We start from the raw sequence: 11,433 nt of genomic DNA, 5'->3' as shown, positions 1-11,433 counted from the left end.
GGATGCTGCAGGGAATGTATATTAAAGTGACTTTTAGTTAATCTAACATCAGTATTTTTATTTTTAAAGTCCAAAATTTACATTTGAGTGAGCCATCATTTAGACACTACAGGCAAAACCTTTTTTTCCTGGCCAACTTTAAAATTTTAGGTTATTTTGCTTTCATGTCGCAAGTGTGGTGTGTATAGTTGTAAAGAAAAAATATCCAAATTGCTAATTTGGATGCATTGTTTTTTTTCTAAATCCTACCTAAAAGCACTCGAGTCTTTGAAAATTAAACATCCCAAAATATATCAAATTTACCAAAAGTGGATTCTTTAAAGAAACAAGATTTTAATAGTTTTTGTGTTGTTGTTGTTGGCTACAGGGCCATATGGGATTTGGCTGGTAATGGACAAGCAGATAAAGCAGCAGAAGAAGCACTTTAGCTGGAAATGACAGAATGTAAAATGCCAGGATCGGACATCCTGTTTTATTTTTAAGTTTTTTTTTTTTTTGGTAACACATGTTAGTTCACAGTGCATCAACTAATGTTAACAAGATTTTAATAATGGATTAGTAAGTGTTGAAATTAACATTAACAAAGATAAATGAATGCTTTATATGTGCAGTTCATTATTAGTTCATGTTAACTAATGAACCTTATTGTAAAGTGTTCCCGTTTTTAAAAACAAAACAAAAACAAATCTCCTTGGGGTTTGTTCATATCATTACGCATGCTATGTAACATTTTTTTCCTAAAAACGTGATTGACTTTCTGACCAAAATTCTCTCGGTTAAATTATTTAACTCTACTATGGCACCAAGTTTTTTTTTTTTTTAAATTTTTCTGTTCTTTAAATGAATGCAAGTGAGTTATAAATTAGATAGAGAAAGCTTAATTTGCATATTTAAACAAGATTTCAAGAAATTTGTAATACACATTTACAGATTAACTGGGGAAGTATGGTGATATACATATTATAACAAATAAAAATGATAGTTATCCAACAGATAATGATTTATTAAATAAACAGAATTCAGATTATTAATATGAAAGCACATACAAACAGATTCAAAGTGTTTTATAATGAAGGAAACAAATTCTGGGAAAGCAAAAGACATGTTTATAAAAAAAAACATTCTCACTATATTGGATTTCATTTTTCTGCCACCACTTGCACTATGTACAAAATTACCTATCCAAAACAAGAGAGCAGCCTCACCCCTTATCATACAGCAAATATTAAATCTTTTAACAAAAATGGATCTTCCACCTGATTAATGCATTCTGAAAAATCCCCCCTGAGAAGTACATAAGCATTCAAACATGTACAGATATCATTGGTGTGAGGAATTAAATCTAAATGAATGTAAAGCACTATTTTAAATTTAGTGCAAGGCAAGGTGTTTAATTGTGTAAAACATGCCCATTCACTTCCTCCATTTACAAGACCAGGATTCAATGTGCATCCTTGGCCAGAAAATGTGCATCACATACTCTAGGGTCAAAAAAAAAAACCTTTATGTTTAGTGGTCACTCCTTAATGTGGGAGATAATGTTATGATTTGTGGAATAAAGTAACCATAATTGATTCAGCGGCCAATGTAATGGTGGCATCTCTCGGAGAAAACGAAAAAAACAAAACTGTGCTCTAATATTTTTATATTAGAGCAGGAAGATATTTAATCTTACAAGTGGGCTGGAATAGTTCCAAATCAGAGCATTTGAGATGTATTATTTTAAGACTAATCCCCATGTGCTAAATAGTCACTCTATGCCCTTTGTTGAGTTTTGCATTTTTCACAGCGTTGTGCCTCTGGGAAAATGAGGAAATCGCAAGTAGCCGCCCGCTCGGGAAGCACAGGCTCCGGTCTTTTTGCTGAATCTTTGTGCACCGAGCCCTGGCAGACAGAGTACCTTTCCAGGTCCTCGAGGAGGGCAACAACCTCTTCTGTTGTGGTGAGACGAGATGGGTGGCTGTCGTAGAGTTTGTGGGTTGGCAGCAGGGGTTGTCCCTGTACGCTGATGTGGTAGTGGAAGCTGGCCTCAATATGAACTATGGTGTCTGCCATAGTGGAGCGTTTGGAGCACTGCATCAGCTGTAACCGCGGTCCTTCCACCACAATGCAGAACCAGAGGACAGGAAGAACCATGCTACGAAGAGATTTCAGGAGCGGCATCAGTTCATGATTGATGTCGATGCCCTGGATGGTGGGGTCACTGTCTGCCATGCTGAATATCTGAGTGATCTGCAAAAAGCAGAAGTACATAATCACGGTTACCACAATGACTTCCATATAATGTGATTCAGACAACATCCATAAAACTGCTCCTTACCGATGGACAAGACTCGCCCTCCTGTTGTTCTTCTTGACACAGTTCCTGACCGGCCAAACCTTGTAATCGATTCGCTTCCCTCAAACTCTCCCCAGCACAGCTTGGTGGAATTGCTGTGGTATCGTACCTAGCTGCAGAAAGGACCTCTGGTCTCTAGAAATAAATGGGAAATTAAAATAAAGCTGATTTATTAAGACTACGACCAAGCAAAGGCAAGCAATTCATTGACTGACAACATGTACTGGAAGTTTTTTTCTAACAAAATATATTTATATTGGGTATTATGTATTGACAAATCAAAAATACATGAAATACAGTCATATTTAAAAAATACGAAAAATCTATGCAATTCAATCATTCAGTCACTGAGTCTGCGGCTCGTTTTTTCCTCTCTGCATGGGAAAAAATATCAGAAGTGTACGGCTATGCCTGTGCACAATTTAGAAGAAACACTGATTGACAAAAATCCTTAAGATGTTTCTGATACTTTAACCATCATACCTATGGTAAGACACCACATCAGATGAACTTGCTAGGGTTAATGTCCTACTTCCAAATTTTTATTTGTTTGAGCTTGAGAGACAACTATAAGGAGCTTACCATAGACAGAAAGGCTCTGCTACTGATACCACTGCCTTGAAGCCCATTTTCTTTGATCATCTCCGCCCGTCCTACATGCAGCTGGGAGCTTCTCATCTTCTCAAAAGATAGGTGATGATGTAATACAAACATATTTATACAGGTCTATTCAAACAATAAAAACATTTATTCTGGAAACCAAATAAGATCATTTCCGTCTCTAGGGAAAGCTTCTCCGGGATTCGTTTTTTTTGGTAATCATTATGACTTGATTAATATTATATAGTTATTATATTGATTTTCATGGTGAACATACCTCAACCTTTTGTGGATTGTAGAGTGGGCTGTTGTTCATCATATGACTGTTTGAAACATCAATATAACCGTAAGCCTAAAATAATCAAGAAAAACAGAAGAAAGTTACTAGAAGCTAACAGGAATAAGTGATAATGCTGTAAGGACTCTACTGGAATACCTTTCCATTGAAATTTGCCTGGAGGAGCCTGTTTGGATTTATCATCCGGCCAGCACCCGCGGAAGCCTTTTGCACATACTGTTCAGCCTCATTATCTGAAACCTCGAAATCCCACAACTTTTTTGACCTGGGTCTACCGCGTCCATACGTGTAACGTGGCCTACCGCGGGTAATCCAGCCCTGAGAAAAAAGCATCTCCGCCTCATCCATGGGCAGCAAATGCTTCTGTTGAACACATTTGACATGTTTGTCAGTGTAATAATCAGCATCACAATAACTTTTAGCCAACCAGAAGGAAAATATATAAAGCTGCTAAATGGAAAAACATATTATACACATAAATAAAACACAGGTAGTAATACCAAAGAAGCGTATGGGATTTAACAGTTTTGCTTCCAGTAAACAATTCCAGTTTCTTCATTCTTTTAGTGAACATATCTTTACTTGCACATTGTCATACAAACTACACATCCAACATAATTTTTTTTTTTGATAATTAAAAGATTATACAGATTATAAGTCATGAATCAGTTAATTTTACATGCACACACACACACACACACATATGAAAAAATATATTTATTAACATATGTAATATATGAATGAATATTACATATTTGTAAAAAATAATATATTGTAAAAATAATTATAAATAAAATATGTATACATACATTAATTTGTGTGTGTTTGTGTATATATATATATATATATATATACAAACAAATTAATGTATGTATAATTAATATTTTATTTATTTATAAAATATTTTAATATTCAATTTATTACATATATAATATAATAAATTAATATTAAGGCAATTAATCCTGAATTTACCATAAAACTAAAAGTAAAAAAGGCTCCATACAGCAATATTGTAATTGTAATTCATATTTAATTTTTTTTTAAACTAAAATAAATAGATGCACAATACAATTAAAATGATATTTTGGAAGCTCACCATAGCCTCTCTTTGACACTGTCGTAGACGGCATTTCTGTCTTTTTTTATTTCTGCCGCCAAATTTGGGTTTGTCCATACAAAAATCACAGCTTCCACAGTCTGTACGGCGAACGCAACCTTTACACTTCCCGCAGGAACGGCGACGCACCTTAGGTACACCCATCTGCAAATCAAGTGATAAAAAAAGAATAAACTATTTGAAAAACTATTTGAGAAATATTAAAGACATTATTTTAAGTGTCTAATTACATCTGATTGTATTAAATATTTGCAGCTTAAGCCTCAACCACTTGGGGGAGGGAGACTTTCCCCCCCAATATTTTCCAACTATAAAGGAAACAAATACTTTGTATTTCTCCTCAAACCATGATATACGTGATCAAGGCACTTGGATAATGTTACTGCAGTGTAGCTAGAACTCTACCTCATCCAGGCCATTGTCACCATCATTACCCCCAAAGAACATAGACAGGTCCTCTGAGTCACTGTACTGCAGATAGGAACTCTGCTCACAGGAAAACAACATTTAGATATAGTTGTTTTACAGCAATCTCTCAGAATTCTTCTGACAGATTATTTATAAGACTGTTACCTGGGAGTCCTCAAATTCCTCTGAGACTGAGGGCTGAAAAAAATGAATGATTAAAGCTTCTAGAAGCACAATGAAGTAAGAGTGCATTATGTGAAAAGAAGAGAAAAACTCCTCACTTTTGAAATGTATGACACTGTGCTCAATGATCCAGCAGGGTTTGAAAAATGTCCCTCTGAAATCTGTGTATTAGATAAAAAATTAGATGATTTTTCGGAGATCAACAAGGATGCATTTGAATATTATGGAATATATTTCACTTCAAATAAATGTTTTTTTTAACTTTCTATTCATAAAAAAATACAAAACATGAATCACATTTCCGTAAAAATATGAAGCAGCATAAATGTTTTCAACAATGCTACTAAGAAATGTTTTTGAGCACCAAATCAGCATAACAAGAATCACGAGACACTAAAGACTTAAAAAAAACAAAAAACAAATCACCTTTGCCATAGGACAAACAACAGGAATAAATTATTATTCTGCTATTCTGTATATTTTTGTCTAATCCAATGGCATGTATACATTGCAAGTGTAGCCAAGGGTCCAAATACTTTCTGGGTAGCAATTGTAATTACACAAATTTAGACATTTCTAAATTAAATTATAATAAATTGAATTGAATTGAACCACTGTACCTTTACACCCTTGTCCTTACGGATGGGGTGCAAACACTTCCGTTTGCGACATTTGACAACTTTCCGAGAGTGGATATTAAGCCGAAGACGTAGTCGACCATTTCTGCAACTAACACATTTTCCACAGTCCACTGCAGTTTGACATGCCCGGCATCGGCCACATGGAGACCACTAAGCACAAAAAATAAATAAATTATTTAAAGTAAAAAAAAAATTTTTTGTGTAATTTTATTTGTGATGCAATACATTACAAAATACAAAAACAACAACATTAAAACCTACCTTTTTGTAGGGTTTTCTGCGTCTCAGTGCTAAAACAACAGAAAAAATGATCACCAATGACCAGCAATAGCCAAAAATAAACTTCTGTTATCACGATAAAGCTGCTTAAAGGGTTAGTTCACCCAAAAATGAAAATTCTGTCATTAATTACTCACCTTCATGCCGTTCCATACCCATAAGACCTCCGTTCATCTTCGGAACACAAATTAAGATATTTTTGTGGAAATCTGATGACTCAGAAAGGCCTTTATTTGGCAGCAATGACATTTCATCTCTAAATACCCATAAAAAGGCACTAAAGACGTCGTTTCAAAGCCCATCTCACTACAGGGGTTCTACAATAATTTTATAAAGTGATGAGAATTGTTTGTTTTTTTTCAAAAAAACAACAACGAAATAACTACTTTTTATATAGTTATATAGTGATCGGCGATTTCAAAACACTGCTTTCTGAAGCTTCAGCGCTTTATGAATCAGCATATGGATTCATGATTTAGATTGAGTGTTAAACTGCTGAAATCACGCGACTTTGGCAATCCGAACCGCTGATTCATTACGCTCCGAAGCTTCAGGAAACAGTGTTTTGAAATCGAGGATCACTATATTGAGATCAGTGTTGGGAGTAACGCATTACAAAAGTAATACATTACAGTAACTTATTACTTTTTGCTGTAACGCAGTAGTTTAAGGCATTACTAATCAATTTTCAGTAATATTTTACTCTGTACATTTCCAGTAACGCTTGCGTTACCCACCCCCCACCCAAAAAAATACAATAAAAAGAAAAAGGAAAGGGAAAAAAGGCGCGATACATTAACGCATGAAAAATGCAAGTTATTACCTGTTCGTGGTCATTCAATAGCCGGGTGTGGTGTCCAGGTTAGTAATTAAATACTAAATTAAAGCTTCTGATATATTTTTGTATAGCTATTTACTACATTTTCCTTCAGTTCAGTACTTCAATTCATCTCCCTCTTGCTGGTGTACATTTGGATATGGTGTGATATAGTCCAGTGAAGGCGCACGTGTTTATTGCGGATTTTACAGAAGTACCGCAGGCATGATTTCAGCCCCTGTGCTCGCGCTGGCCAGCGGAAAAGTGGCTAAAGAAGGTTTTAAGTCTCTGTCGTTTCAAAGAATAGCACAACGACAAGCGCGTCGAAGAACGGACGAGAGACGAGGCGCGCGCTGCAGTGCCAAACTATAGGCCTAATGCCTATAACACTTGGGTGAAGATGACAGAATAAGACTACTACACACCGTGACACCGTCGTTTAGATTTTTTTATAGTAATACAGTCATTTAGTTCAGTTAGAGAACAGACTGTTCAAATAAAAACGGAAGGTGTCTGATGCATGATCCGAAAGTGTGATCTTGAGCTGACAGATGATCGCGGAAGATTTGGTTTCAAAGTGAAATGTAAAAGCGCCTATTAAAGGGGGGTTTGTCATTGTGTTGTGCATTTCATTAAGAATAATAATGCTAATTTTAAACCGAAACTAAAAACCTGCTTGGCCGCACAGAGCGCGCATTTATAACGAGCTGTCATTCATGGTGTGCGCGCACTGGCGCGTTTTCAGTTCATATGGAAGCTTAACTTTTATAGGAATTCATTGAAAGCAATCACTTTGCATCCGCTCCCGTCATTAATGCCCAAGCGGCAGTGCGCATGTTCCTTTCGGTTAAATAGACTATTGATTTAAAAGCCCAGATAGGCTACCGGTGATGTCATCACACTTTGATTAACCGGTGGGAAAATGTCCCCACCGTCTCATCCCTACTGTACATTCGCGAGATGGATGCGCATTGCTTAGTTTATCAGAGATAAGGACAAGAACGTAGGCTATTCAAATGCAAATGCAGTCAAATACAACCTTTTTCTAAAACCGAAATAACTATCTCGCAACTATGTCACAACAATAAGAAAAGATAAATGCGCATATTGTCATAACTTAGAGTTTACACCGTTCTGTTGTGTCTATGAACAGAAGCTATTCCCAGATATTGCCAGATAATCACTTTACCTCTAATAATACTCATAACATAGTTGGATCGTCATGATTTCTTGCATTGTCTTGAGCATTCACTTTTTTGCCAATTCTCTATTGTTAGCCTGGATGGCCCATGTCATTATGCTTCATCATATCGCCTTCTACTGGATGTAAAATGCCCTCTTCCTACATTTTAGAATATTAAGAGCTACTTCTGAAGTTATTTTGGTGAAAGTAACTCAAAAGTAATACAGGAGTAATGTAACGCATTACAATTCTGAGACAGTAATATTGTAATGTAATGAATTACTTTTAAATAGCAGTAATAAGTAATCTATAATATATTACAGTTTGGAAGTAACTTGCACAACACTGATTGAGATGAACTTTGTAACGATGTCTTCAATGCCTTTTAAGGGTCTTGAAGAGAGGAAGTGTAATTTCTGCCAATGGAGCCATCGCATTTCAACAAAAATATCTTCATTTGTGTTCCGAAGATTAACGGAGGTCTTACGGGTGTCTAACAACATGAGGGCAAGTAATTAATGACAGAAATTTAATTTTTGGATGAACTAACCATTTAATAACTGTGCTCACAAAACTGAATGTAATGCTAAACATACTTTTGACTTACCTGCGTTAACCTCTAGCGTGCAGTTCTGGCATAGAGTTTGTCCCTCTTCAAAGGCAAAGGTTTTATTACATCTCTCGCAGATGCTAGTTACAAACAAAATAAGAGTGACATGTTTTTAAAATGTATGCTATAGTGTAAAAAACAAAAAGGCACTTTGCCTACCCAAACAAACTTTGTGGAGCTCCACTGGTCCCATTGACAGGCCTATCTGCAGACACCAAACGATCCAAGGGAGGAGCAACTGGCTTTGCAGAAACTCCAGGCAGATCAACAGGAGGGCGAGCGGCGGCATTTGGTACAGTGGTATCTGTCCCAGGACTGGTAAAGGTACTGCATTTCGGTGGGGTCACAGAAGTCGGAGCCTTTGGGCTGGAATACGAGCTCAACTTTGGAACAGTACCGCAGCTGAGACTTACTGAAGGTCCTGGATTGCTGGCCGTGCGACCTGCATCCGCTATTTCATTAGGAAAACTTGGTGCAGAAGAGGGTGCCATAGGAGAATCCAGTCGCCTTCTCTATGGGTATCAAATTAGTTTCATAAATTAATTCTGCAACAAGAACTGAAACAACACTAACTCGTGGTGAATAATGACACTATTGTCTTCTGTAGAGCTGCTCCTTTATTTGATGATGTTTATATCATTGATTGTGTCATTTACCTGTTTATTACTGTGAAGCTACTTTGAAACAATCAATATTATATATTCTCTATGAATAAAGATGACTTGACAACAATTAAAAGAGCATGCTGAACATCTCACCTTTCTTTTTCGAGACGCATCACCAAGAAATTGGCCTGTTTTAAAATCAAAATTGGTTAAGTCCACAGAGTCGCTTATGTGTTTCAAAAGCTCAACCCTACTTCTTACTTTGCGACCTCTTGGACTGAAAGGGAAAAAATAAAGTGATTCAGAATGAAAGTCTTATTATGCAAATTGTATTGGTTACATTTAAAAATAAAAATAAAAAAACATTTAACTATACCTTATATAGTATGTATCACTGCGTCCTTCACTGTTGCCAGACCGACGAAAAACCTGCTTGCGTTTCCATCCTAGCCCTAATGACGGACAATCTTCCCAGCCTTCATCAACCTCTAATTGTGTTCTCCGTCTAGGTCTCCTAGATGAAGAAAAACATATGTCTTAGCTCAAACAATGTGCAGTGCATAAGAGGAAAGGCATTTTAATAAATAAAAGTTTGATGCATTCAATGAGGAAGTATCCAGGTCATGTACATACCCAACCCCTCTGCCACCTCTTTCTCCAGGGTTTTTTAAAACACTAACCGCACTCCCACTCCACTCACTACCAGCAAGGCTCTCTACTTCTCCATCGACGCTCTGGCAATCAATGTCTTCACAGTCTTCATCGAGCGGCTCCAGCCAGTCACAAGGAGGTTTGTCGAGATCTTTGGAAGCCTCACCTTCCTTTTTGGTTACAGATTCCTCTTTGTTTTTGTCCGTGACATGGTCCTGGATGTCTGTGCTTGTCGTAGGTTCATTGTTTTCCTCTGTATTTGCATCTTTTCCTTCGGATGTTGGTTCTATAAGAACGGGTTCTTTGTTTTCCTCTTTATTTGCATCTTTTCCTTCAGATGTTGGTTCTGCAGGTACAGGTTCTTTGTTTTCCTCTGTATTTGCCTCTTTTCCTTCAGATGTTGGTTCTGCAGAAACAGGTTCTTTGTTTTCCTCTTTATTTGCATCTTTTCCTTCAAATGTTGGTTCTGCAGAAACCAGTTCTTTGTTTTCCTCTGTATTTGCATCTTTTTCTTCAGATGTTGGTTCTGCAGGAACAGGTTCTTTGTTTTCCTCTGTATTTGTATCTTTTCCTTCGGATGTTGGTTCAGCGGGTACATGTTCTTCGTTTTCCTCTGTATTTGCATCTTTTACTTCGGTTGTTGGTTCTGCGGGTACCTCAGCTGCTACTTCCTCTCTCTCCATGTTAATAAAGCCCCTCTGTTCTTATTTGAGCTGCAATAAGGACATCAAATATGCATTAGTAGAGACATTGCTTCAACTAAAAAATCCTTTATTTAAATAACTGAATGGTAAAAGGTGATAAACATATACTTTTTGTCCATCTGATTCTGAAGCTCTTATAAAGTAGAATTATTTGATTGCTCTCTTTACAATATGTTATACATTCAGCTTAGACACCTGCAATTGTGTCCAACGGTTGGCTGTCTGCCTGTTGTTCTCCCTACATGGAACAAACGTTTTATTTACAAAAGCACGCCTTTTGGTGCGCAAAATACTGTCTAGCTAGTCAGCACACTAGGTTTTAAGACACAGCCTAACACGTATTAGCGCCAACATTTAGCGTGGTGGCTAAAGTGTTAGCAATCGTAAAATGCTAGAAAATAACACTGGATGCTAAGGTTTAACGATATTATTTGCTGTTTTTAATGGTTCGGTTAAACTACAAGTCCTAAATACACCTCCGCCATTTTAAAAGACCTACCTGTGAACCCCTTATCGAGCCTTCACATTGATATATTTTAAATAACCGATACAGGAGAGAAGCCGGAAGTGCTGTTGTAACCCGGAAACACGTGACTCAAGCGTTCTGGATACACACTATTTTTTTTCTCGTCACGCGAAGATATGTTGGGTAGTTTGTATAATGTATCTGTTTTTCTATTCTTTGTGCTGCTACACTACACGTCTTAGAGATTTAACAATGTAGCATATATATAAATTACTGTATCACCGTAAACATTTGCGTGTAAAGATGAAAAAGTAATTTCAGTCTCTGGATGAAAAAGTATTATCAGTCTCCGGATGTTGCAATATGTTGTATTTTTTGCTTTTATTAAAAAATATTTTTAAAAAAATAAATAAAATGCATTTATTATTATTAGAGTTTCAATTTTTCTCGGATCCCACTGTATAAAAAAATCTGAAGCAGTGATGGGGGATTTCCTCATTACATCTATCTATCTATCCATCCATCCATCGTAA

General features: G+C 36.5%; 1 protein-coding gene across 3 annotated transcripts; it reads right to left on the bottom strand.

Moving 5' to 3' along the window:
• Nucleotides 1-976: 976 nt before the first annotated feature.
• mbd1b (methyl-CpG binding domain protein 1b) lies at nucleotides 977-11,039 on the bottom strand. 3 transcript variants are annotated; one of them, XM_067431524.1, is made up of 17 exons: nucleotides 10,934-11,039; nucleotides 9,713-10,443; nucleotides 9,456-9,593; nucleotides 9,233-9,356; nucleotides 8,634-8,986; nucleotides 8,472-8,554; nucleotides 5,847-5,875; nucleotides 5,565-5,735; nucleotides 5,043-5,105; nucleotides 4,927-4,959; nucleotides 4,759-4,839; nucleotides 4,333-4,497; nucleotides 3,375-3,599; nucleotides 3,216-3,290; nucleotides 2,921-3,016; nucleotides 2,321-2,473; nucleotides 977-2,232 (listed from the first exon to the last, which is right to left on the bottom strand). In XM_067431524.1, the coding sequence occupies exons 2-17, from the start codon at nucleotides 10,411-10,413 to the stop codon at nucleotides 1,756-1,758; spliced, it is 2,967 nt and encodes a 988-aa protein (XP_067287625.1). In that variant the 5' UTR covers nucleotides 10,414-10,443; nucleotides 10,934-11,039; the 3' UTR covers nucleotides 977-1,755. The 3 variants fall into 3 exon arrangements, with proteins under 3 accessions (XP_067287625.1, XP_067287626.1, XP_067287627.1); XM_067431525.1 differs by lacking the exon at nucleotides 10,934-11,039 and adding an exon at nucleotides 10,543-10,910; XM_067431526.1 differs by lacking the exon at nucleotides 10,934-11,039 and adding an exon at nucleotides 10,630-10,910.
• Nucleotides 11,040-11,433: the final 394 nt, after the last annotated feature.

Source organism: Pseudorasbora parva, chromosome 22, assembly GCF_024679245.1.
Source record: "Pseudorasbora parva isolate DD20220531a chromosome 22, ASM2467924v1, whole genome shotgun sequence".
Taxonomy (NCBI): Eukaryota; Metazoa; Chordata; class Actinopteri; order Cypriniformes; family Gobionidae; genus Pseudorasbora; species Pseudorasbora parva.
Note: the sequence above shows the minus strand (reverse complement) of the source record. Positions and strands in the feature narration are given on the sequence as shown.

Excerpts from the sequence above, each read along its gene's own strand:
- mbd1b (XM_067431524.1), bottom strand. The coding sequence starts at position 10,413 with ATGGAGAGAGAGGAAGTAGCAGCTGAGGTACCCGCAGAACCAACAACC. Across the intron at positions 9,357-9,455 it reads AGTGATACATACTATATAAG|TCCAAGAGGTCGCAAAGTAA; the intron begins GTATAGTTAAAT and ends TTTCCCTTTCAG. Across the intron at positions 8,987-9,232 it reads ATGCGTCTCGAAAAAGAAAG|AGAAGGCGACTGGATTCTCC; the intron begins GTGAGATGTTCA and ends TGATACCCATAG.